The sequence below is a fragment of the Anser anser genome, assembly GCF_964211835.1.
Source record: "Anser anser genome assembly, chromosome: 9".
NCBI classification, from domain to species: domain Eukaryota; kingdom Metazoa; phylum Chordata; class Aves; order Anseriformes; family Anatidae; genus Anser; species Anser anser.
In genome coordinates, this window is record NC_139729.1 from 23,310,147 (window position 1) to 23,334,380 (window position 24,234).

The 24,234-nt window shown below is 37.6% G+C and overlaps 1 protein-coding gene across 2 annotated transcripts in view; it reads right to left on the minus strand.

Moving 5' to 3' along the window:
• Positions 1–607: 607 nt before the first annotated feature.
• ECT2 (epithelial cell transforming 2) overlaps positions 608–24,234 on the minus strand; it is a 28,230-nt gene continuing 4,603 nt past the window's right edge. For both annotated transcript variants that reach the window (XM_083848869.1, XM_083848868.1), the window contains 20 exons: positions 23,753–23,842; positions 22,639–22,746; positions 21,909–21,982; positions 21,649–21,779; positions 20,621–20,736; positions 20,380–20,442; positions 19,788–20,010; positions 18,257–18,393; positions 17,410–17,529; positions 15,950–16,018; positions 14,952–15,062; positions 13,886–13,982; positions 13,352–13,433; positions 12,254–12,332; positions 11,945–12,064; positions 10,247–10,385; positions 8,427–8,581; positions 6,816–6,923; positions 5,558–5,704; positions 608–2,195 (listed from right to left, as the gene is read on the minus strand). In XM_083848869.1, the coding sequence (XP_083704995.1) occupies positions 2,106–2,195; positions 5,558–5,704; positions 6,816–6,923; positions 8,427–8,581; positions 10,247–10,385; positions 11,945–12,064; positions 12,254–12,332; positions 13,352–13,433; positions 13,886–13,982; positions 14,952–15,062; positions 15,950–16,018; positions 17,410–17,529; positions 18,257–18,393; positions 19,788–20,010; positions 20,380–20,442; positions 20,621–20,736; positions 21,649–21,779; positions 21,909–21,982; positions 22,639–22,746; positions 23,753–23,842 (2,259 nt within the window). In that variant the 3' untranslated portion in view covers positions 608–2,105. The remainder of the gene's footprint in view (positions 2,196–5,557; positions 5,705–6,815; positions 6,924–8,426; positions 8,582–10,246; positions 10,386–11,944; positions 12,065–12,253; positions 12,333–13,351; positions 13,434–13,885; positions 13,983–14,951; positions 15,063–15,949; positions 16,019–17,409; positions 17,530–18,256; positions 18,394–19,787; positions 20,011–20,379; positions 20,443–20,620; positions 20,737–21,648; positions 21,780–21,908; positions 21,983–22,638; positions 22,747–23,752; positions 23,843–24,234) is intronic.

Here is a 24,234-nt window from a genome sequence, read left to right on the forward strand (position 1 = left end):
CCCACAGTGGTGGCTACACTCACAAATCTGGGAGCAAACGTGCCTTCAATTAGCTGCTGCATCACCTTGGAGTGGCATCACCTTGGAGTGTAGTCAAAAAGCAGCAGACAGAGCTAATGAATACAAAAAGCAGTAGCTAGAGCTAATGAATACTTTGCTTTAAATTACCTCATTTAATGAGGGTGAGACTAAGCTGCCATTATTTTCTCTTAGTCCTAACAAAAGATTTTATAGATATATATTTTTAAAAGTCATCTCAATCTGAAGCTGAGGCTTGACATAACATGTTAAGGTAAGGATGTGTCCAAAATGCAAGAGGGGAGAGTCACCCTGAAGGTGACTTGTTCTTCACCTTAAGTCGTCAGGAAGTCTGAGCAGAGCTAGAACTAGGATTATAGTGCTGCTGCTAGTTTGTGAAATATCTCCTACGTTCACACACTAACTACATAAAGTTTTACAATGAAAAGTAAAAGCTGCATCTACAGTTAAAGAGAAGATCAAAAACAGTCGCATGAGCCAGAGAACAGAAATTCTGCAAGAACCCATTTATCTGGAATTCAGCAGGCTGAAGATGCCATTCCAAACAACAAGAAACCAAAACTGGTGGTTGATATTTTCAGCATAGTATTTATTGAATGGTTTCTTTCCTAGAGATATTTCATTACATAAGTGTCAGTGCATATTTAGTTCAGATGTTTGCTTTGAATGGATAAAGACAAAACACCCATGGATATACATCCAGTGAAAGAAGGTAGAATAGCAAACATTAAGAAAATAAAAGGTTCAGTTTGGCAGATTCAGGCCTACCAAGCTGTATACCTTATTAAAAATAGCTATACACTTTATTAGAGTACATTTGTAGGCTGGAACTCAACACTTTTTTTAAGCAAGAAGACAGCAGACTTTCATAAAATCCTCTTCAGCAAAGCCATAAGCAGTGTTATTTTAACCAGTTTATTTACATCGCTTGGATTGGCAAAAAAAGATATAAAAACTGTTTACAGTCTGACAGATTCAGAAACATCACTAATTACATATAGACATAAGACAGGACACTGGTGGTTGAGAAGATAGCAGAAGTTTAAAACTCCTGCTAATACAGACGGACAGTTAAACCGTCAAAGAAATGCAGAAATATACATATCTATTTAGATGGTTCCTGAGATAGCATTGAATCATACTGACTCTTGAGAGGAGATGTAGTTATGAAGGACAACACAGATACACGAGAAAGCCAGATAAAAGCCTTAGGAGTACACCTGAAATTTAACACACCAAAATTGGGCCCTTAGATTACAATGTCACACCAATAATCTCAATGCATTAAATAGTGAGCTGTTAACCAAGTTTTTAGAAGTTTTTTTTATTGTTTATTTTTAAACAGCCCTTAGTAATGCAAGAGAATGTAATTACTTTTCTTGAGCTTACATCTCAAAGATGTCATTTTTTTCTTAATCACTTTTTGTGGACAAAGCTAGTCATAGCCTTTAAGCTTACTGTTCAAATTCAACAACATACCACTGTGTTACAGTGAGGCTGCAGATGACCATAGTCAGAAAAACTCAATTCTATTTCTTCACAAACAGCTACGTTCATAAAATATCTGGAATAATAAAATATCTGGAATAAGCAGCTGTACAACAGGTTAACAGTCGTACTTTAAAGGTCAGATACTTCATAATGCATCTCCATTTAAGAAATCAACATCTTGAACATTAGAGCCTTCAGCCAACTGATGAAGTCTGGCGAGCATGAGAGTCATCCAAACTAGCAGTAAGTTGTGATCAACATCCTTGTTTCAAAAGCTGGTAAACTAGTTTATTGCTTAGAGGGGCCAGTTTCCATAAAAGAAAATGATTCCATTATGTCAGTGAAAAACTTGCGCAAGGGGTCTTAAATGAAGACCAAGTTACTTATTCCACTGATTAGATGATCTGCATCAATACAGCTAAAAACACCTTTGTGATTAACTTAGTGTTACCTAACATTTTGCTAATCATTGCTAAGTGCTAATGACTAAGGTACCATTAATGTCAGCAACAGGTCATTCGAACAGCCAGCTGTTTGTCAGTCACCATGATACAGCATTGCATTTTAAGCCTCCTTCATATCAAGTGGGTTGTCGATCGACTTAACGTATGACTCCTCTTTTCAAAGATTGAGGGAAGGTTGACCAAGGAAGGAGAAGGAATACCCTGTTGAGAAGGAAAAAAACATTTGGTCATTTACTAATCAATGTCAGTAGTGCAGTATAGTGCAATAGTCATTTTTCAACCTTGATATATAGGTTCCTTATGCTATCTGTACAAAAGATGTTTAAGACTGGCAGCTTTTGAAGTTAATGATTCAAATCTGAATAGCAAAGTTAAACCAAGCAAGTAGAATACAAAAGATTACAAAATCTGGAAGAAAGACTTTTGTTACCAGACATTCAGAACTTACAAATGTGTTTTGTGTTTTTGAAGAGTTAAACTATTAATGTGCACCTTGCATCACACTTCATGCAATAATCTTTCCAAATTTAATAAGAGATGCATTATGATAATCTCTTGAAGAAACAGGGCTCCCCTCATACCCTACAACCTTCTGTATTCTTACTAGATTTGAGCCCCAAATTAGATGCTGAACACATACCTTCTTGGCTACAGAGAACATCAGACTTGTCAAAGCTTGCTTTAACTGCACCTGTGTATGCACAAGCTAAGCAGAAAGCCGACTTTTCTGGTGCTAGGAACACAGGCTGCTTCTGGGACTTAAAATTGTAGTGACTCTCATGCATCAATATACAGCACTAAAAGTTAGCCTCTGTGTATCAGCTCAGATTTTATATTTCTACATTAGTCATTAAAATACTTTCACAAGCAATCTTCCGCTGCTCTTTATACCACAGACAAGCTTTTCAGCGTGGTCATGGTAGTTAGGTAACTCGCTGTAGCTGCATGCTTCAAGAATCTTTCAAATAGCAACATTTTAAGCAGATTAAGCAGATAAGGACATGCCATTTCACTATGAAATCTAACGTCTGTTTACGGCATGTCTTCTATTTGCAGTCATAGGCGATATTTGAAAGTTAAATCCTATGTTCCTGTTTATATAGCAGTACCTATCCAACTTCGATACTTTATAAGGATATTTTTTCCATTTACAGACAGGAACAAAAAGCTAAAACCACAGGTGAAATCAGCTGTTCAAGACCACCACCCTGCAGTGAAGATACTAGTCCTGAGAACTCTGGTCAGTGAGCTACTCTGCTGCTTGGACACAACTGAATTGAAACAAGAAGCAGTTCGCTATTAAAGCAAATTTCTGATTTTTCCTAATTAAAAGTTAAAACAATTTCCTGAAGAATTAACTTAGCATTCAGACCCAGAAATCAGACCCAGAAATAGCACTAGACCATGCGTGCATGTTGACTCCAACCCAGAGTGCGTTAGAACAAGACAAAGAAAAACCCAACACCGTTTAATCCACTTTGTGGTACTACAGTGGTACAAAGCTAGTTGTACCATTTCATATAAATTTACAGGAATCAGGATGGGATGCTCACATCAAGCAAGGTAGGCATTAACAGTCAGGATTTGACATACAGAATTTTTCAGCATGACACTGGTTATCATCTCCAGTACCACCGCAAGTAGTAGTGATAATACGGATAGGACATGATCTATCCGGGGCATGACCATTTAGTTTTCCCAGGTTGGAAGACGTTTTTTCTGCATTTGATAGATGACTATTTGAAGAGCTGGGACACAGCACAGGTCAAGGCCTGGAATTTTGACAGCTCCTATCAACAGGACTGGAGCAATGAACATTTAACACATTTGACAAATCCGTTTAGGCTGCATGTAGAAGATGAACAAGCAATCTACAATTAGGAAGGGGTTCAAGAGTTAGTCCAAAGAAGAAAACACCCAGGAATATAAGCTTATTTGATTTTCTTTTACTCCTTTTTTCTGTAAAAAAACAAATGCACAGTGCCAGGAATTTATTTAAATAAAACAATGTTCGAATAACAGCTTTTGCTTGCTAAGCTGACTCAAACAGGTTTCCTACAGCTTTAGTGTGCTACCCGGGAACTGTACTGCTACTCAACTTGGTGTCAGAATCAAAAATCTCATTTTTCCCTCTTTAAAAACTGCTCATTACACTGAAGTCCATCCCCATTTCTTGTTGATTATGCTGTATATAATACAAAAAGCTAATGTTAAAACAAAAACGCAAGATATATTTCTACTCCAACCCAACCTTATGATTCAATCAAAAGAGTTTTATGTAAATTCTGTAGTGTGGGAGATTTGTATTTCATATTGTGGTGTTTTTAACCCCATATACTCTGCTGCCAAGCTGCAGCTTACTCCGAGGTCCAAAAATTATAGAGAATTGGAATTTGAAAATAGTTTTTACTACTACTTCAAAATTCCCATCATTATGGAAAAGAATGTGCAGAGGGGCAGAGATAGAAAAATACATGACTTGCATTTTCGTGAAAAATGAGATAGTGCTGTATCAAAATAGAATATTAGAAATCAAAAATAACTGTTGGAATGATCATAACTGAAAGAAGAAAGTCACTACAGAGAACTGGGATAGGGCTGCTCTGATTTTTAATTCTTGCCCTCCCTGCCCCAAAAACCCAACTTCACTTCCACTGGGGTATTTTCCCTGCCTATTTCATGTGGGAAGGAATATGGCAATACAGCTTTGTTGTACAATTTAAAGGCCACTCGAACATAGTGATTTATCTCTGTACTAAGATACACAGATATTAGGCACTAGTAGCAAGATACACTGGAAATCCTTTTGGAAATCCTTCTCGGCTTTCTGTCCTACAAACTACAGACCTCAAAGATGTTTACTCAGCATAGATTTACACAAACACTAGAATAAGAGATGAAAAATTCCTCTAAATTTAAGTCTGATATACCAGACAGTACTAGAAAACTGGGTTTGAGCTAATGTAGCAGAAGAGAGCTTCAATAAGAAGCCATGCAGAGCAGAAGAGTTGCAGTAGCTAGAGTAAAATTTCATTTTACCAAGTCTTCTTAAACATGTATAAGAAAATAGTTCTTGCCTTTTTAAAGGCTCTCAGGCTGAAACATCTATAGCTCTCTACCCCTCCTTCCCAATTTGTTTCACAGGATGTCTACTATCTCACTGCTTCAATTAATGGTTTCATGACACTACTCAGGGGACACCACCGCACTTGTATATTTTATCCAGAACTGAAGTTATGAACCAGCTTACAGTGTATTCAGTTTCTTGCTTGCTCAGAAGAGGATACATATTTTATCTCCACAAAAAGAGCTTTTTTCCCCCCAACTTAAGTGCACAAGGCAAATCCCAGTTTCTGGTACATACAGCAGATTTTTCTGCACTTTCAGCAAGAAAGCCTTCTCATTAAAGAGCTTTGCTCAGAAAATAACACATCTGTGAACATAGTTAAGCTTTTTTCCACTGTGGATCACTGAAATTGTTAGAATAAGATCAACATCAGATATTAGAATAACAGTGGTCGTAAGAAGGTTACTTATTTGGCCTCCACGGCCAAATCACTTACTGCTAATGACGACGCACTGGTCAGGCGGCTGCCTATATAATTCTCATTAGCCGAACTGGGACTTCTTCCTTCCGTTGCACTGTGTGACATTAAAGCCCTTCGAAGAGCTCTCTTCGGTGTTTTTGAGAAGGAAAATGCTCTTGTAACCTGGGGAGTTTGACAAGCACTGTTAAACTATGACAAAAAACAGGATGTAATAACTACTACAATAAGCTACCATTCAGGTTTTGAACCTTTGTAGGACAGGCTCGAGTCAAATATGTATGGTAGCTCTTCCTTAATATGACCATATCAAAACCAAATAAAAGAGTCTACAAGCACTTCTGATTTATTTTTAAGGTTCCCCACTACCCCTCCTCCTCTTAGTTCTGTTTGGAAATGATGAAGTTTTTAAGAAAATTAAGAGAGGAGTCAAAATAAGGTCTAGTCTACTAGGATTCCCCACATCTTTGCATTTTGCAGTCAGGCCCCCCTCCTTTAAATTGCTCTCAGTTCTGTCTTTAGCAGCTTCCAAGCTACAGTAGCCTCTATAGTTTTTCTAGGAAACCATATTACCTTGAACACAGAAAGACAGCTTAAAGTCTGCTGAGAAGAATGGAGAACAGATTTCTCCTTGCTTCATCTTATATCACCCCCCTCTCACATTCCACAAGCCTAACTAGAACCAGGCCCAGAGCACAGCCAACATGGGAGCAGACATGCAGCCTTCCTCCTGCCACCTAGTTGGGTCCTCTTAGCAAAATAGGGCACACTTCAATTAGTTAAGAGCAGCTAAACCATACAAAAAGGAAAACATACAGGCGGAGATCAGCCTTCAAGACTTCTCTTACATTCTCAAAGTCTATTTTATTAATAGCACATGCAAACTCCATACCCATCTTGCTTTTAAAGGTACTCAAATTTGGATAAATACATGCAGCTTTAGGGTGCCATTCAATATACTAAAAGAAGTTATAGTTGAGGTCTGTTTTTCAGTATTTAAAAGGTTAAAAATACTAAACTAAGTTTCATAATTCCATAACAGACTCAGAAATAAAGATTACATAGGATTTAAGACCACAATACCTAAAATACTCCAAAACTAGGCAGTTCAAAACCCAGACTCCTACCTTCTGTCTTTAAGGAACTTAAGTACTTAAGTTTTAATTCAGATTTTCTTGTGACTGCCATAAGTACTACAAAACACCTGAAAACAGGAATACTAGTGCAATTCGCTGACTAAAATTCTACAAAGATAGTGTTTTACAGTAAAACTCACCTTCTTTGATGTTTTCTTTATTGCTCTAGATGCTCTGCTTAAAGTACTGTCCATATCTTTAGTATTTACTTCAACTGAATCAGGATCAGCAGTATAAATAAGATTTTCCTACAGACAAAAGGTAGTCTTAACAATGGTTGACACATATCAGCACTTAAAATAGCATTTTTGGCTCATGATGTCAGATTAAGAGGTTTCTAATTGCCGTATCTCTCTGTATGCATATGTTGCCTCGTTCTTCTTAACACACAGTTAAACAGTTACTTGCATTAATGGTATTCCATGAGATTGACTACTAGCGCAGTCAGCTTACAGAACCACCTCATCTGTTAGTTTCATGTTTGGTTGTTTGATTCGGTTTCAAGTTCAGGGCTGACCAAAGCAAAGGCAGTGGTTCTGAAGCATGCCTGGCAAGTCGCACTAACTACATAACCTTCTGGTTCACTGGCACATAAGACTGTTCCTAAGTGAAATCTTGACAGCTCCAGCTGTAAAACATTAAGACTAAACCTTTCACCTTAAGCCCAACAGATGTTTCAGAATAGCCTTTGCTTTTTTCCTTCCATGCCTCACTCAAATTTTAGCATTTGCAAATCAATCTGATTGCAAAGTCAGAGTGCAAAGCAATCTCTGAATAGCTACTTACAGGAAAACTTGAGGGGGGGGTTGTATATCATGGGAGTGCACAGTTGCTGGGATTTTTTTTGCTTTTACTCCTTCATTTGGGGAAGAGACAGTTCACCTAAAAACGTTCTGAGAACTCCCAAGGACACCAAATAGCAAGCTGTATGGCTACTCCTAGTGCCTAACAAAGAAGTAGTTAAAGCTTTTACTGCCACCATGTGGCAACGCTATGCTATCTTGTTCTCACACACAGTTCTTGAAAACCAGGGAAGAACAGAAGCATGCTAAACCTAACATTCGATTTCACATTTAAATTAGCAAGAAAAAGGTATTAATTAGTTGCTACAAAGCAATAATTACAGAAGTTACAGTAAACAGAATTGAGCATAGTAGGTTGCAATTTGTCATCATGATTCTGAATGTCCTGTGCAAGAATTAAATGCTCGTTACACAGATTAAATTTCTATCAAAACATCTTTCCACCCCTTTGTGTTATACTTATCAGAATCGAGAGTGAAGACACGTGACTGATACAGATTAAAGTAAATTAAAACTTCTGAATCAGTGCTTTTCCTACTCAATACTTGGAAGAAAAAAATATCAAAGTCAAGTTTCATATTCCTGTGTCTCTAGGTGAAGTTACAAGTGGAACTAAGATACACTAAGGTACAGTGAAAGCAAGCTGAAGACACTGATTTAGACCTGCTTCTACTGAAGATCTGCAGTGCAGAGTTTAAACTATAAATCATTAATCTATGATGGGGGAAGGGTGTGAGTCTTGATTTTAAGTACTTATTAGCTTCTGCAGAGACTAACTTCCAGGCTACTTCCTCTTCCACTTTTTAAACCACTCACTTGAAGATATGCTAGCACAAATGTTTTCTGCTCTACTTCACCTAGAACATTAACAAGTTCTTTAGCTTCCTGTACTTCAAGCCAAACAGAGCAAAGTATTTCCAATCAACATCATGGCTCCAGAGAACTTACTGCATCTGCTTTACAAATTGTGTTAGCCACCTGCCGACACAACATTTTCAACCAGTCTTCTTTAGGAGGTTCTTCAGTTGTCATCTGGAAACTGAGTAGCTTGTTGTTGTGTTCTGTAGGTGGCCGCACAACTAAGGCAAAAGCTTTGTGGCAGTCTACAAATTAAGGAAAAAAACACATACAAACACAAGACAAAAAAAAGTTTAATTTCATATGCCTCGCCATCCCTGAGGATTGTGGGGGTAACCTTCTAAAGAGTTAACCCTCCATCTACCTGGAGCTAGATTTAGAGGAAACATGACTTAGTGCGTGGACTTACTTGCACAATAGCTGTTGTATCACTTGCATAAGCGCTATGAGTTCTGTCTGCATCCTTCATCAAGGAGGTTGCAGTCAGTTGTTTATTCACCAAATAGTTTGTACGCTGTAGTCTGCAGACTACTCAACCTTTACTGGATACAGCAGTAAATATCAATCTCATTCTTTAACTCATGAAATGTTGGACAGATCATTCTTTTAGTTGACATAGAACAAAGAAAACATTTACCCTATTTTGTAAGGCAGGAAATAGCAACAAGAGATGTCAGTACTAAATATGACATTCAAGTGTTCAGGTTACAGAAGTTTTATTGTTTAAACTTGACAAACACAGCTCACTTGATAGCAGAAAATTAATCTTTTGCTGAAAGTTTATAGGAGATGCAGCTAAGGCATGATGAACAGTTAAGAAAAAAATATCACCACCAATTCAGAAAAGCAGCACTGGAAAAGCAGTCCTGTAAGTTAGAGTAGCTGACCTCTCTCAAGATTTGTGTACTAAAGTTCTTTGGAAATACTAAATGGAATGCTTATAAATGAATTCCATCACCCACGTTGCTAAGTAAACATAAGTGCTATACCATAAATTCATAACTGATACACCATAAATTAAAAATGCTTCTCCTTAAAAATTCATCTTAAAGAGAAGACCAAAATTACCTTTTAAAAATTCAGGTAAGCTATACATTTACTACCTACCTGCTTTGCCATTTCTATTTTTTATTGGGCTCCTACATTAGAGAACATTTAAAGAACAAACAGACATAACATTCTGCTTAAAAGAACAGAAGCAGAACAAGTGTGATGAGCATACTATCACCCAAAACGAAATACCAAATCTATCTTTCTAGATGTAGAAACTATTCTGACTAGACTTCTTTGGAAGAAGTCACTAGCAAGGCTGGAAGAGTATTGTAGCATCAGTTCAACCGGTCTAGCGATGCATTACTTCAGTGAAACCCTTAAGGCCTCAGTACAGCAAAGCAGACACTGAAATTAAGGTCATTTAAATCTTTCTCCTAAATTGCTAAGCATAGCTCCTCCTAAGCATCATTATCATCAGTTACAAAGATTTAGCTTCACAGCAACAGTTCTTGTAGCTGGTCAGCCTAACACTTTGGACTAAAGTTTGGGGGTTTTGTTTTGTTTGATCTGTTTGTGGTTTTTTTTTTTGTTGTTGTGTTTTTGTTCATTTGTTTTTGGTAATTTCAGAGCTGTCAGGTATATTTCTTTTAATTCATATCGCCATTTGGCTGGCTTATGCTAATGCCATCTAATAGTCCTGTCAATTCAGCAGCCTGTCTTCAGCCTTGTACAAGATACCAGTACAAGGAATTCTGAAGCTCACAGAGAGCTTTGAACAGCTCATACTAAAATCTCACACCTAACACACCATACAATAAATATGCCCTAGCATTCTGTCCCGTGACAGCAAACCTTCATCCTTTACACTAGGAACAAGAGTTTTCATTAGCTATCATGGCATTTTAAAACATACAGACCTTCTGTCTCCCTGATGTCTAGGACTTTTTTGATCTGGGAGAGAGGCATCAGAACAACATGCTTGAGAGATGCAGGAGGCCTCGTGTGGCCATGGGGACTCTTGAAACCACCAATAACTTTATGACGTTTCCTTGCAATCTGCAGTTAAATAGAAGACGAGTTAAAGTTAGAAAGCCTATTGCCATTGTTTTGTTTGCCTTCTATACTCTTACCTTCGCGAATACAGGGATGCACAGAAAGCCTTGTTACAGAAGAATACTCTGAAGAGTATTTTAGAGAGCTACATCACTCTATGACAGAAATCTTTAGTGAATCTTGAGTTAAGAGTCCCTTATCAACAGCTCGAGTGGCACAGCAATACTTGTTACTTAGCAGCGATACCCTCACCTCTGAAAAAATGAGAGGGACAGCAATTTTGCATTACAAACCTCAATTCTACCTAGCAGAACAAGCAAGGACACTCAAAAACCTACCTACCGTAAGGCAGTCTAGACTTAAACAGAGAAGACAACATCTATGCTAATGAATTAATTTAGTCTGTGGTACGTTCTGTCTCAGAAATATTACTTGCTGTTGCTCATGCATACAGGCACAGAGAAGGTTTCACAGGGGAGGTTCGTCAGTTTTACTTTGCATTATAACATAGGTATCTTAGGTGTTTTTTATGTAGGGTATTGTCAGTAGCTTCTGCTTTATAGAAGTCAAGAGGTTTTAATGGAATTGTTTTAATTTTCCTTTCCTTCCTTAACTCAGCTTCACCACTCTTTCTGAACTTTACTCCCAGGAAGAGCTCATCACTAGTTACAAGTACAAGCTTTTGTCTCCCAGTGATGCTTAAACCACTGCTTTTGGATTATTTTAGGTCTGGTCTTCTATGAAGACTAAGAAGAGCGCCCACCCAATGTTCTTTCCTGCCACAGACAGTAACAGGGAGTTCAAAGACTGTCACTTACAACCTCAGTTTCTCCACAGAAGTCTCCAAAACAGTCAGATTACTTTTCTTTCCGGACCTTCCTAACACACTGTTACTCTAGACACTTGATATATGGGCTTTTATTTTCTTTGGTAGCCAAAGCACATACATCCCTATCTCAGAGGTCCGCTATTTACTCACATTAAGTACAATTAAACTTCAACAACAGCCTGCTGAGCCAGGGACTCCAGTGCTTTTTCATCTATTAGTACCACTCAAAATGTTATGCAGATAAGCAATTTAATATGTTGAGAATTAGATGTTCTGCTTTAAACAGGAAAAAATATAGTTCATTGCTCAGAGGAGAGCAGACATTGGCATACAATGCAGAAACGCTACTCTAATCATCATCTGAGATTCCTGCGCATATTAACAAAAAAAGTTTAGTGACTGACAAGACAATCATCAGTCATTTATGATGCCAATTTTTATAATGTGTTAGAGATATTGGTCTTATTTCCATAAAACAGCGTTAATTCCCTTGCCAAGGCAAGAATGCCTTCCATAGCTCCTCAGTATCAGCTTTTTGATCTGACTGCAAGACCATCCAAAACTGTCCAGTTACTTGTGTTGCTTATACAACAGCTCCTAGAAAGGTAACATGGGATGTGTTGAGCATCCTTAATTCTGCTTCAAAGCTTAATTTTTTTCTTGTTTATATTTACATCTTGCATCAAGCACTCTATAACTCAATTCATGAGAAGTATTCACACAGTAATCTTACCTCCAAGCAATCATTGAACAGGAAGAGCGTGACCTGTTCTCCCCTGTCACAGAGGTCATCACCGAGAGCAACAGTTTCCAAACGCTGAACTAAGCTTCGGTGAGAAGACAGGAGATTGGCCTATGTGATAGAAGCAAAAAGCTCATTAAGCATTTAATTCGAGGGCTGGATTACTACTTGCTTACAACTTAACAGGGAAATCTATTTAAAACAGCACCATTGCATTCTAACTACACATACTTTTGCAGATGGAGCAATACAAGCGAGCAGTCATTTTTACAGGTCTGCAGCTTCAGAGAAGTTACTTACTGGACATCCGTCAACTTCGTAGACAACATCAAAGAACTGCCTTTGTGCTTCTGTTTTTCTCTTGTCTTCATTAATATGTCTGAGGGAAGCACATTATATTTATCTTCAGTATCAAGCAACTACAAGTGATTGCACTGCATTTAAGTCTCACAAAAATAATGAGGCTGAACATTCAGAGTTTGCACAGCAGCATTAGAAAAAAACAAAAAGCAAGTACATTCGCTTATTAAGCACCATATGCTAAGTATAGGAAACTTCAGAACTAGAATATTCTTGTCATGTCATCACTAGCAGGCATACCATTACATAATACATAATTTCCCTCCTCACCCAAGAGATTTGGAGCTAGACCCCAATCCAATTCAGTTTCCTCATAGCACATTTTACGGTTCTCTCACCCCCCAGGTCAAGCATGCACTTTGCCAGGAAGCAAATGCAAGAGTTACAGATTACAAACTTGTTAAAAAAAGAAACTTTTGCACAACTAATACAGGAGGCTTCATTGCTGGAGACATATGCTACATTTCAAAAGAGCTGAGCCTTATAATCTGAACAGCTTCAGCTTTAAGCTAATTAACTTGTGAAATGGTGCCAAGAATAGCTAATATGGGACCACAAGACAAACTAATCTCCCACCAATAACATGTCCTTTCAGTAGAAACATGCATATATGTAAGATTGAAAGATAAAAGCATCTCTTCCACTCTGGAGGGGACAGAAATAAAAATTGGAACAGAACAGAGAACTCAAAACATTCAGCTTCATGCAGGGGCAGGGAGTCAGCAGCCCCTCAGGTAGGAACACTGTAACAATGCCACAGCCTCCTTCAAGGGCTCTGGTACAGAAAGAAAGCAGCAGCAGAATGGAGACCAATCTGGAAAACCACACATTTCTGAAGCCTTTAATATTTTGTTTCCCTTCCACCCATTCATCAGGTGGGGAATCCTTTGGCAATCATGGCAGTCACCACCCTCTGAAGAATACATAGGATTATGTATGCTTACATAGCATACGGTAACAACACTCTCAGTTACAGCAATTTTGAAGAAACAAATAGAACTAAACATCTAACAGCTTCATAGAACAAGTAACACTTACGTCATCACTTCCTTTAGTGATTCAATAGCTCTTTCTAGAGTGATTTTGTCTGGGTTCTCTTCTGCTGTATGCTTCTTCAGATCTACAATTAAAAATATTACAATTTTTATATCCTTAGAAACCTAATCATCTTAAGAATCTGTCTTCCTAACTCTTGGTTTCCCAGTTTGCTTGGGAGGTAAAACAATTTCATACCTATTTCATCCCCATGAACTACCACTACAGCCCACTAAAAGTCACCTAAGAGTCTTCAAATGTAGTCACACACCGATGGTCAGCTTACACACATGACACAAAGCACTTCTGGTTGCAGCTTCCAAATGGTAGTTTAACTGGATGTTATGCTCACGTTACTACTGTTATTAGCCAATTTTAAAAGGGCTGTCTTGCTGACTGCCGGTAAGCATGATCAACTCTCTGAAATGGGTATGTTTCATGTGAGAAGCCACTCCTAATCATGCCAAAAGCAGCCACTGTCATTGTTTTAATGACTTCATGGACAAACTAGTAAGGAAAACCAACAACACTAGTTACCATTTAATAGTAGAGCAACACTAGGCAACCTTTGAACAGGACGGATAAGGAGTTCGGCTAGGCTTTGGCGGCCACATTCTGGTTTAGCTTGGTTTATCTGGCAGAGAAGGGGAGAAAGGAAAATGATTCTTATTTTTCCAATTAAACAGGAGAAAAGTTGTCTTCCTTAAAACTAGCATTGTAGTAGAAGTTTTCCAGAATCATTTATTGCAGATAAGCGTTAAAAGACATGTTAAGACATTCAGACAACCTACACTATGTTTATCACTTGATTTACATGCTCAGAATGATTAGTTTCAAAAACTGTCCATATCGTCAGCCTTTAAGTCCTTGTTTGGGATGCTAAGACTAAGTTGTGGTGAGACAGAGGACATCGGGTTGTGTTCTTATGCCTTTTCTCCATCTTTTAAATATCAGTATGTAGATATAACTCCTGGCACCTCAGGAAACAAGAACTGAAATCTGTTAGTTTGATTACTCCTTTTTTGAGATGGTTGTTGGATACAGAAGAGGAGGAGTTAAAGCTACGCTGCCCTAGTGGTTAACTAGGAGTGTTTATCTGGAATGTCCAGAGTGCAAAGACTCTTCAGACAATTCTTTCTCTGAATGTAGTCTCTCCCTTAGATCTCCACAGTTATGTTCTCATTCGCTAGTCACAAGAACATTGAGATATCTTACTGCCCTGGAACTTCACAGCTGCCAAAAGGGAGTTAAAAGCTATTTCAGAAATACAAGTCTTAAGCACAGGGAGGGGGACCAATAAAGGGAATGAGAAGGCATGTATTTGCGAGGCTACAATCAGAATGCACTCTTTCAGCAATGGATGCGTATAATCAAACTAGCTTGGAAGCTGTAACAAAAGAGGAACTTGGATCTCTTTCGTAAGAGTCTTATGAGGAGCTTAAGGGATTGAAGTTCAAATCCTCCCTATTCCTGTCTCACCAAGAGATGTTCAACATTCCTCCAAGCTTCCACAATCTCACATTCTTTCACTGAGTGCATTAAATAATATACTTGGTGATGGCCTCTAAGTTCTGCTCAGAGACTTATTTCTGCAGACACTTACCTTCAAGAAGGCATGAAACCTTGGCTTCTGCTTTTCACATCTAGTAATAGTCTCCTTGCTCATTTCAAAGAAATTCACAAATGGAGGGTATGTTTTCAACAAGTCTTTTGACTGAAAAATAAAAAAAGTTATAGCTCTGCTTTACATATTATGTAGCATTGTACATATGTCTGTATGCCCCGAGCCATAGGAAGCTGCTCAAAGGCAAATTTTAATAAATAATAAAAAAGTGTTTCAAACTCAACTTGTTATATGAACATGAATAAACACTTTTGCATGCCAGATGTTCAAGATTCAATGCTGCTGATGAAATAGACCAATCTCAGAAACAAGCACATATGTGACAGTCTTAGAACCTGCTGAACAGCTCTCAAGTAGAAGGCAGATTCTCATCTAGCAAGATACTTTTGGTGAAAGTTTCGGAAATTTCAGACTGGCGTTTTCTCCGGTGCATGCAATCATCTTTTAAAAAAAGACATTAAACCACAAGAAGCAATACCTCAGACAGAAAATGTTTGAATGCCAAATACTATTTGCCTCAGCATGATCAAGTCAGCAGAAGCACAAGATATGTAGCAGACTTATTATGTTAAAATGCACTGCAGTCCCAGACCTAGTCTTCCTGTTCTGCACATTATGTACTTGTGAAAACATGGAGTCCTTATTCACACATTTCAACTCTTCAAGAGCGAATGCAGGAAGTTCCTGCAAAAAGCTGTTTTTCTAGTTCTTCACTAAAAAGTTTTCAGGCCACACCTACTACAGTTTTACTCCCTCATGCATACACTTAGATTTATTAGTTGAGTTAGATGATGCATAAGTAACCCATGTCAAGGCCAACTCAACTAAGAAGTTGATACAGAAAATACAATGATACAAGTTAGCATTCTTCCTCACTCAGTAGTGCTTTACTTGTGCGCTTGCTAGCTCCTACAAATGAATTATTCATAAGGTAAAATAATAGCTCATAGTTCTAATGCATAAAAGAAAAAACTTACGTATTTAAGAAAGATATCACCAATACTTTTGTTTTCAGTCCAATTTATCATAAGATCTTCCAGGTCTTCCTACATTACATGCAAGGATTGGGAGGAAAAAAATAACAATGTGAGCTGCATAAAGCTGTAGATGGAACCAGTGTTGTGTCAAACAGTCAAAGAAACAGACAATAAAACAGGCAATCCTAAGAGCTGTACAACTCCACATTAACCCTCTTAATTCTATTAAGAAATGATAGCAAAACACATCTGACTTATCAAACATAGTTTTGAACCCACACACTCAGAATCTAGCAGTGTGTCAGCACTAGCCAACTCTGCAACAAAACAAATCTGCATCCACCACCCTACTGAGCATATCCCAAATGATTATTAAAGTGCACACAGAGGACATTTAAACCAACTGTCACTAAGTGATAAATTAATACAGGACTCTAAGTCCATAACAGAAGATAGGATTCAAATAGAATACACGTACATTTCCCCTCACTCAGTGCACCACGGGTCAAGAAAAGTGAGAGCAAGCTGTTAAGCCTATATTGACTTGATAAGGATCAAGCTTATTTACTGTCAGCTAATGATGTGGATAGGAGGGCACAGCTGAAGTCGAGGATTCCCTTTAAGTTGAAAGGTTTCACCATTAGTATTCTTAGCATGTTTCTGCCACTTCTCTCATCTTTATTACACCAAAAAATGAAAGAAACAGAGCCACACTACACATAAGTGACTTTGTGCAACAGGTGAATGCTAGCTGCCACCTGGACATGCATGCTCTACTTTCCTCTCCTAATCACTGTAGGTCCACATCAGCATCTGTCAGTGATTAACTAGATGGGATCCCAACAACTAAAAGATATTCTGAACATTTATCTATTTTAAAAGCCTGTGAAAAACAGACAAATAGAAACTATTATTTGTAGGAAATTTTATGACTGCATTTAATGAAGAGTTGCATTGCAATCTGCTGTGAGACTCATAGACGGTTTCTACCTGCAGAGAGCTTGCAACCCAAACCAAAATACAGCAAACAAAGCATCAAGAAAACAAATTTGATAGCTTTAGCTATTCTTCCAAGAGTCCTTGCTTACCATGTTAATAGAAACATGTTTGTTGTAAGCACTTGTGAGAGCTAAACTATGATTTGGCACCAGTGGCCCTTTTGACCAATTTTGTATCAGTTACAGAAGCCTCTTACTTGAAGAAAGATTAAAATGGGAAAAGAACAAGCCAGCTCATGAATGACAGTATTAGTTATATGTACAACACTTAGACTTCAGGTGCTTATGAATAAGTTAAAACTTAAAGTAAGTTCTGGATTTACACTTAACTCCATAGGTTGAACAGTAAATTTAATACAGCAGGATGAATCTGTATCCATCCAGCACACATGATGTAACACAAGAAGAAAATATTTGAAGTCCGCATCATCGTTTCCCCTGTGGGGCAAAGTTACAGCTTACCTTGATTTTTGTGTGTACGTCAAGAATATCTGGAATGCTGCCAAATATAGTCTTAATCTCTTCTTGTGCAAGTATTGGTCCTCCAAGTTGTCCTTCCTTTTCCAATGGAACTTGAAATAACTGATGATTGGACAAGGAAAAAAGCATTCACCCTCCATGCGTTGTGTTAGAAATATGTTGAATATTGAAATATGAATATTGAATATTGAAATATATTGAATATATATGTTGAATATAGAAATGCGTAGAAATGGTGTTTGCCTTTTAGATCATACTTTTCTGCAGCCACAATCTTGAGACATTCTGCTCCTACTTGGCAAGAGCATGTTATGGAAGAGTGGTTTTGAGATGTTAACACAAGTTCAGTAACATTACTAGACCATAATCCCCTTTTATCTACTTTTCTACTCGCACACACCTTGGCTTGTTCTTTAGGTAGATAATAAGCTGCAACAAAGTGAAAAACTTAGAGGAAGAGCTTCGCTTCTAGGAAGTTGTTTGATAGACTGCTCTTCTTGGAAAAATAAGTTTGTGGAGTTTTTTGTTCTTCCATCTCTATGCACAAATATCTTAAAAATCAAAGTCATGAAGATCCTATTTTCTCAAAGCTTTGGGTTTTCGTATCAACTGCAAACCCACTGCAGAACCCAGAGTTGAAGTTATAATTTCCAGCCTTTATGATTAATAATTTTATGTGCCAGTAAAATGACATGAGAATGTATACATCTTTCACCAACCTTTCATGCCCCAAGTCATTAAGAAGATGAAGATCACAGGTTGAAAACAATTATCTAAATACTAGGTTTTGTACTACAATTGAACTGTACTTGCTTTAATACCAGCTTACCTGAATAATTGTTGTAAGAATATCAACGTAGTTACTTTCTGTCTGATATAATTCCTTTGCAACTTGCCATCTTGCAGACTGCTTTAGTGGAAGAGGAGTTGAGTTTTTCGAAGGCCTTGCACAGGATTTTGGTGTTTCTGTTGAAACAATTTCCAAAAGAAAATAGTTGTATTACAATTCAAAGCTCCTGAAAAATTCACCCTCCAAGACAAAAACCTTTGGAATTCAACAGGCTTTTTTTTTTTAGAAAAGGCTATTCTTCATTAGTTATCAGAGCTCCTTCTAGAAAATGACTATTACCACCTTATTATAGAATAACAATAACACATCCTTTCTCAAAATTAGTCCTGAACTATTAGGCTGCTAGTAAACCATTAAAGGGAAGGTCAGCAACTTAACTCTTATGTTTAGTAGAAAAAAGGGTTTAGGTGCTGAACATTGTTTATATGTATATGAGGCACATTATTTTTTTTTTTTTTTAAGTTCACTTTGCCATGTAAGCAAATCTTTCAGCTGCCTCATCTTACATTAGATACAAAACCCAAAATCATTTATTGAGATAAGTCTCTACATGTAAAATTTACAATATTCATCATAGGCAGATGGCTGGTGCAGGAGTAACGGGGAAGAAAAGCGTGTCATTTTTCTTAAAGCTAAAGCTGAGGTGGACCTAGAACAGTCCATTAATTTTAAGACCTTGCACACGTACTGGACAGCAGAGACCTGTACACACTTGTACTGAGGTGTTATCCTTATTCAAATTACAGTCACAGTTACTACAAAGTTAAGTACCTGATCTGTTGTTTTCAGAGTAGCACTTCCTGAAACTGTTTGCTGATGCTACATAGAAGCTTCCATACCAGGTGTTACAAGAGTTATAGCAAGATCTAAGAAAGCTAATTTTAGAATCAGCTGAATCTTTCCTGTATTCCTTCTGAATTATCACTCATAGGCTGTGCCTCTGAGACTACTTTGTGACTTAAAAATCACAGATTGGTTTGGGTTGGAAAAGACCTTAAAAATCATCTAACTCCATTCCCCACCATTGGCTAGGACACCTCCCACTAGACCAGGTTGCCCAAAGCCCCATCTGCCCTGACCTTGAACACCTCCAGGGCAGGACAACCACAACTTCTCTGGACAGCCTCATGTTGAAGAATTTCTTCTTAATACCTAATCTAAATCTACTCTTATTTTAAAACCATTACCCCTTGTATACAAGTATTATATATACAGTACTTGTACAGTCTAAGAATTGTATGCAAGCTTTTGCTTTAAAAGAGCAGCGTAACTCCAGATACCTCCCCTCTGTATACGCTGTTGAATATGCTTACTGTGATGACAAGAGGCAGCACAGCCTCTGTGTCTGAACTCTTCAATTCTGCATCTTACGCACTCCAAAGAGAAAACCTGGAATTACTCAGGAAACCTGTAGCAAAACCTGTAAGACTTCCCCATCACTGTCGTTATCCCTCGTATGCAGAGAGCTCTTAAACACTGCAGTGTGACTGAGTGCAGATTTCCACTCTACCTCCATTGGTAGTGCTTGACTCTGGAGTGTTAGAGATATCCAACAAGGACCCAATAGAAAGCGAATGTTCAGCTGATGGGCGTTTGCGAGGAGGGAAAGGTGACATGTCTGTTTCTCTAGTCAGTTGTGCAAGAGTCTCTTTCAAACGACGCCTTTTACGGTTGCTGTTCGGAGTATTCAAAGAAAGCTGTGACACAGACTTTTTGAGGCCAGGACTCTCTGACTGTAATAAGAGAAAGTTCAGTTAAACGTTTTAACTTGCTGTTTCCAGATCAACTCAGTGCAAAGGTTAAGTCAGAGACAAACACACAAAACAACTTTTCTTAGAGAAAGCAGACAAAGCCCTATTTTTATTCTTAAAAATAGGAAATCACACTAGGATTTTTTTGTCTGTTTGGACTAAAAAGTTCAACCTTCAGGAAACAAGAAAAGGCTTTTCCAAATTAGTGTTCTAGATATTAAATTTATAATGGATTGCGTGGAATTTAAATAGTAGTTTAAAAAATTAATCTCTGGCCCCACACATACTATTGCACATGCTAATTTTACCCTGAAATACGAGCTGTGTCTTACATCAAGGAGTTCAACATACCTTTTCAAATAAATACATGGACTCGCCAGCTCTGGCATCCATTTGAATACTTCCCCAGAACCACTAAAGGAAAAAGAAACACATTAAAAATCACAAAATTAAAAGTATTCAAAATAATATATATAGTATTAACACGATTTGCACACCAAATGCAAACATGGGACTTAATTTGAAAAAAAATGTAACTCACATATGGGGTAGTATAAACAAAATATTCTTCCAAGGACTTTTAAGTACTAACCTCTTGCTTTACAACATAAAGGTTTTTTAAAGGTTCAAATGGAAGATCTTTTACTGTACTTTCTTCAACCACTAAGTGCGTACACCTTTCATCGCCAACTGGTAAATAATGTCCGCCTAGGTAAAAAAAATAGAAAGAAGTAAAACAGCAAGACAGAAGAATATTGTTAAAAATTAGTTCACTAGATAGTTTTATAACACTTAGCTTTTATGACAGAAGAGACAAGGAGAGAGGAACTTACATAACACCCCATATATAACCAGTGGACAGCTTTTAAGAAATAAGATACAGCATACAGTAGCAAAGTACACATTGAAAGAGTCAAGAGAACCTACAGTTCAGAGGACATTAAAGCATGTCTAGCAATAAATATAATAATCTTCTGAAAAATTTGTCTCGTTTCTTCAAAGAAGGCGGCAGGAATACTTTCTACATCCACAAGCTAGAACCTGCACATATCACAATTTTATAAATAGCTTTAGGTAAAAAGGCCAGGGAGTGAGAAAACAGGCAAAATTAGCCAGCTTCCATCTGTTTTGAGGATGACTTGCTGTTACAAGCTTGCTCCATTCCCATTTCTCTAGCATGCATGCTCTAGCATTGCAAGACTGGAGACAGTAAGTTATCTGTTATATCATGACTGTCTATGCAGTTCTTAATACCATACTACACTAACAGATAAACACACTAACAGATAAAACACCTCCAATCAAGAGTTTTACCAGCAATGCCTCATATCAAAGTTGCAAGCTTTCCATGACACCTTCAAGCATCCTGTAATTATTTCCTTTTAAACTGCCTAATTTCAATCAGCCTAGGAAGTTTCAACAAGTCTTCAACAGCTATGAGAACTTATGACATCTAAAAAATGAATTTCCAGCTTTCCAAGTTGAAGATTCTTCAATAATGCTTTAGGATTCATGGGACTCATGGCCCAGCATTTCAACTTCAATGACATTAGTACCAATAAAATATTTATCAGCTATAATCCCCATTCTTTTCACAGGTCAGCACTGATAAACAATAACCTTGCATTTCTGTCATTTCTTCCATGTTAGCTCTCTCTTCATCAGAGAATCCAAGGAAACTTAACATGCAATCCTGGAAAGGAGGAACCTTGAACTGATTTCTGAAGTCATCATCAACTGCACAGAAATCACTGGAGAGAGAAGAAAAGAAATTTTTAAAAAGTTACTAAATCAGTGCTATGTCACTATTTAAATATAAGCTCAAAACACTACAAATGAACAGGATGTAAATTCAGGATTGGAGGAAAGTAAACACCTACATTTCATTCCTTTTCTCCCAAGCCTTATAAATCCACTCAGCTTTCATGATAGGAGTACCAAGGCTTACAGCAATCTACAAAATAGGAAGAACATAAATTGTAACAAGCAAATTTTCCGTTTAAGTCTTTTTCATGCCAAGAAAAATTTTAACATAGCTTTTACTTCTCAAGATACGCATTGCCAAAAAGCAAACATATTCCTTCAAGAATCATCTCTTGTTGCAGAACCTAAAAGTTAAAGTGTATTAACTCTTCAATGTCTACGAGGTAGGACCAATAGCTATTTTGACATTTACTCAGAAGTGCACTATTTTGTTACATAAAAACAAATTCCAGTTCCAGTGGAATATGCAGTCTTTTTCTGCTTCCTATAAATTGTACAAAGATGAAAATCCCAGCCTGCTTTTATCAAAGAGGAAGTGACTATTCCAAAGGTAACTTCCATGACTACTTGAGAGAGACTACAAAGTTTTTCAACTTTTTCCCCTGTGAGCTGGCAAAAAAAAAGGGTGGATTTTTGGATTTAGGAAATTAAAATTATTTACATCTCTAAGAGAGAAACAAAAGTCAAAGCTCAACACCAGATGGAGATGAACTTGCAATGACAAGTCATTGCTGGTGGTAGAGGAAAAAAGCCAGTAACTTACAAGCTGAAAAGTAATTCAAGGACTCAGTTTACAAGATGTAAATTCTGAAAGTTTCCATGAAGTACAAATTGAAGCTTACATACTCTGAATTTGTCCCCATGCGTTGAGTTAGCCACCAAATGCGTAACTTTTGAGCTGAAGTCCCTTCGAATAATTCCACCCATATGATGAACTAAGGTCACTAGCTTAACCTGCAAAAGCAAGACAAAAGTTTAAAGTATATATTTTGAAATACAGTGTGGAGCAAGAGAGGTACAAGAATAGTTCAAGAACAGTTTACAAAGCAAGTGATAAGAGGTTGCATTAAACAGCTGATGCAACAGAAGAACTACTAGCCTGCCCGCCCCCCCCTCCCCTTTTTTTAAACAAATATTTTATACACCTTGAGAAAGGCTGCCCAAGGTACTGGTGCTCCCATGATCAACATCATACACATTGCCTTCACCATGTCACACAGAATAAATTTGACGTGCATTATCCTCACTGATTTGGCAATTCGGCCTGAAGGGACATTTGCCAGAGTTTACAAAGGAGACTGCAAGATGTCCAATTTGAATCCAATTGACTATCCAAATTGACTATCAAATATAACACTGGGCAAAGGCTTCATATATTTTTATTTTGTCTTAATGAAGATGTGGTGCCATCTTACTGATTCCCAGACATCCAACAGGAAAATTGGGTGCCAATTGCATCACCAAAACAGAAAAGCAAAGTGCTAGGCTATAAGATACTTACACTTGGATACGTCAAAACTAAAGTCCTGATAGCATGATAGAAGCAAGTGCCCTGAATAAATCTGCAAAACTTTACTTGATCACACTACTTCCTGTATTAAAAAAAGACCTTATTGGGCAAATGTGATCTTATTGAAAAGCCTAAATCTACGAATGTTTAAGCACTACTGAATTGTAGTTTAATGCCACTCAAATAAAAAAGTGGACAAAATCAGTTTTGTTTCTTTGGGCAACAGTTTTGTTTCTCCTGGGCAAAGAAACAGTTTTCTTACCATCCTTAAACATCACTGCCTTGGTACATGCAATAAAACAGAAGAACAAACAAAGCAAGTCACTTCTGTGATACAAGGTCTACACACAGTTAAGTCTTACGAGTGACAGAAGAGAAGAAGATTTTGAAAAATATGCTTAACATTGCTTTACCCATCCAAGGGGGGAAGTGAAAAAAGGAGAGTCTTACTAATTCGTCCTTCTTTCTGAATCCCGTAAAGCAGAGTACCAAGTTCAACATACTTGCACAGTACAGCGGACGACACGAGAAAGGTAAAGGCTGAAAAAAAGGTAGTTGGCTTATTAGTCAAAATAATAATGTTTAAAATACTACTTCTATTAAATATTTAATATAGTATTATTCCTACTATTAAAATATATTAGACAACAGTCCAAGCCTGTGTTTTCAGTTATGCCTCAGCTTCAGACCCACCTGCGTTCTGATAAAGTAACTAAGTCCCAAAGGCAATGCTCTGCATGCATTCTCCTTCCCAATCCACCCCCCTCTGCTTGAGGGATTTTGGATATATAAAGTGTCTGTTAGCGCATTATTTGTATGCTGCCTTTCCTAATGGCACAAACTCCCTCAACTACTGCAGTAGTTGTGATCTTACCCGCTACCTGTGGCTTTCCCATCACACAGTTACTGTTACTGTTCTAACACAGTACTAG